This window comes from Papilio xuthus, unplaced genomic scaffold (genome assembly GCF_000836235.2).
Source record: "Papilio xuthus unplaced genomic scaffold, Pxut_1.1 DF827570.1, whole genome shotgun sequence".
Taxonomy (NCBI): Eukaryota; Metazoa; Arthropoda; class Insecta; order Lepidoptera; family Papilionidae; genus Papilio; species Papilio xuthus.
Window position 1 is genome coordinate 3,995,875 of NW_013531079.1, and position 1,835 is coordinate 3,997,709.

The following is a 1,835-nucleotide window of genomic DNA, read 5'->3' on the forward strand; positions in this document are numbered from 1 at the left end:
GCATTGTGGTTGTATCTAGTATAGCCAGTTTGTACATGACTTTATTTATAGAAGCACCACTAAACAATTTGGTCGGACTTGTAATAAAGACGAAGTAAGTAAAATGTTCCAAAGATATGTACTAAAAGTTGTCTGAAAGGAAAATAGATCGGTTTGGGAAACGAGAGTGTGGTGTTCTCTAACATAAAGTTGGATGGGGATGATGATATGATGAATAAGCTAATGACTAGCTGTCGCCCGCGACTCCGTTCGCGCGGAATTAGAAAAAAAACTGTTGGTTGCAGCGTAATGTTATATAGCCTAAAGCCTTCCTATAAATAGACTATTCAACAAAAAAAGAATTTTTCAAATCGGACCAGTAGTTCCTGAGATTAGCTCGTTTAAACAAACTCTTCCGCTTTATAAGTATAGATAACGTCGCCTTTTGTCGCAAGGAGGTAAACTTTCAACATCGTATCCCAAAAAATACAAGTTTCCTTACGGAGTTCGAATCTACTTATGCCATAGTCATTAACTCACGTAATATCGTTTCATCATCATCATCAGATCACTATACGTCACCCACTAAGGGACTCAGGGGTCAAGGGTGACTAAGAGTGACGCTGACCCAGTGCGGGTTCACTTGACACATATATCTTCTCATATATGTTACGTTACGATGTTTTCCTTAACCGTAAGAACGTTAGATAAATGTACGAATGTAAATTGAAGTCGATTTACATATGTAAAGTAATCGAATTTATTTAAATTCCAGACCATCCGTTACCAAAAACAAAGAAAAAAGTGACACAACACTAGCCAAAAGTGAATCGTTCAAGGAAAATATTTCAGTTGACGAAGTTAGATTCGTCGCAATGAATGATGAATCTCAAAAAGATATTAGAAAAGCAAATGGTATTGACAATAATGCTTATATAAAAGAAGCAAATGAAGAAAGAAAAAAAGAAGACGCATGGAGACAAGATTTTTAAATAATAAAGAGGACAAAATATATCGTTAATAAAGATAACAGTTCAATGATCTCTATTTTTAGTTAATTAACTTCGTCCCGACTTTTTCGTTTTTTTTTCATAAAGTGGCAAACTGAAATAGCGTAGCAACCGTTGCCCATAGACATACGTAATTACAAATGCGTTGCCTTTAATCGACGGAGAAGGGGATGCACAGAAAGAGAGTATTTTCCCTTCCCATGTATCATTCATGTTATATATCAGTTCACTATAAGTATCTTCTGAGGAAATTGAAAACTACCCTAAGTTAGTGACTAGGTCATAGTCAACATTATTCCAATGGGCTGACTTCACACATATCTTTAAATTGCTTCTCAGATATGTGCAAAATCGCATAGGATAAATGTACATATGTAAATAGAATAACACATCGGCAGGATTCGAACCTAGGACCTGCAGATTACAAGTCAAGTGCTTAACCCCAGAGCCAACGCTCGTCTATTCATATTATTTTTTTTATATCAAAAGGTGGCAAACGAGCGAGCGGCCACCTGAAATCGCTGAAATAGCGAAGTGACCGTTGCCCATAGACATACGCAATTTCATATGCGTTACCTACCTTTAATCGACGGAGGAGAGGATGCACGGAAAGAAAATATCTTCCCTTTCTATGCATCCTCTCATCCGGAAAGTCCACTTCCACCTCCCATCCTTTCCTTATAAAGAAAAGGATGGGAAGGAAAAGAGGACTAAATTAGGCCTCCGGGACGCACACTCATCAGACGAAACGCGGAATTGCTTCTACTTGACGCCTGTCTTCTGTGTGGTCGTGGTATTTCACCGGGCGAGCCGGGCCGATTCGTGCGAAGATGTTAAAGCGGGCTC

General features: G+C 38.5%; 1 protein-coding gene across 1 annotated transcript in view; it reads left to right on the forward strand.

The window, feature by feature from the left end:
- The window catches only part of LOC106118730 (nose resistant to fluoxetine protein 6-like), a gene marked incomplete in the record, with an annotated part of 9,806 nt that extends 8,786 nt beyond the window's left edge, over window positions 1-1,020 (forward strand). Inside the window, 2 exon segments of the mRNA XM_013313478.1 lie at window positions 1-94; window positions 755-1,020. Of these exon segments, the coding sequence (XP_013168932.1) occupies window positions 1-94; window positions 755-971 (311 nt within the window).
- Window positions 1,021-1,835: the final 815 nt, after the last annotated feature.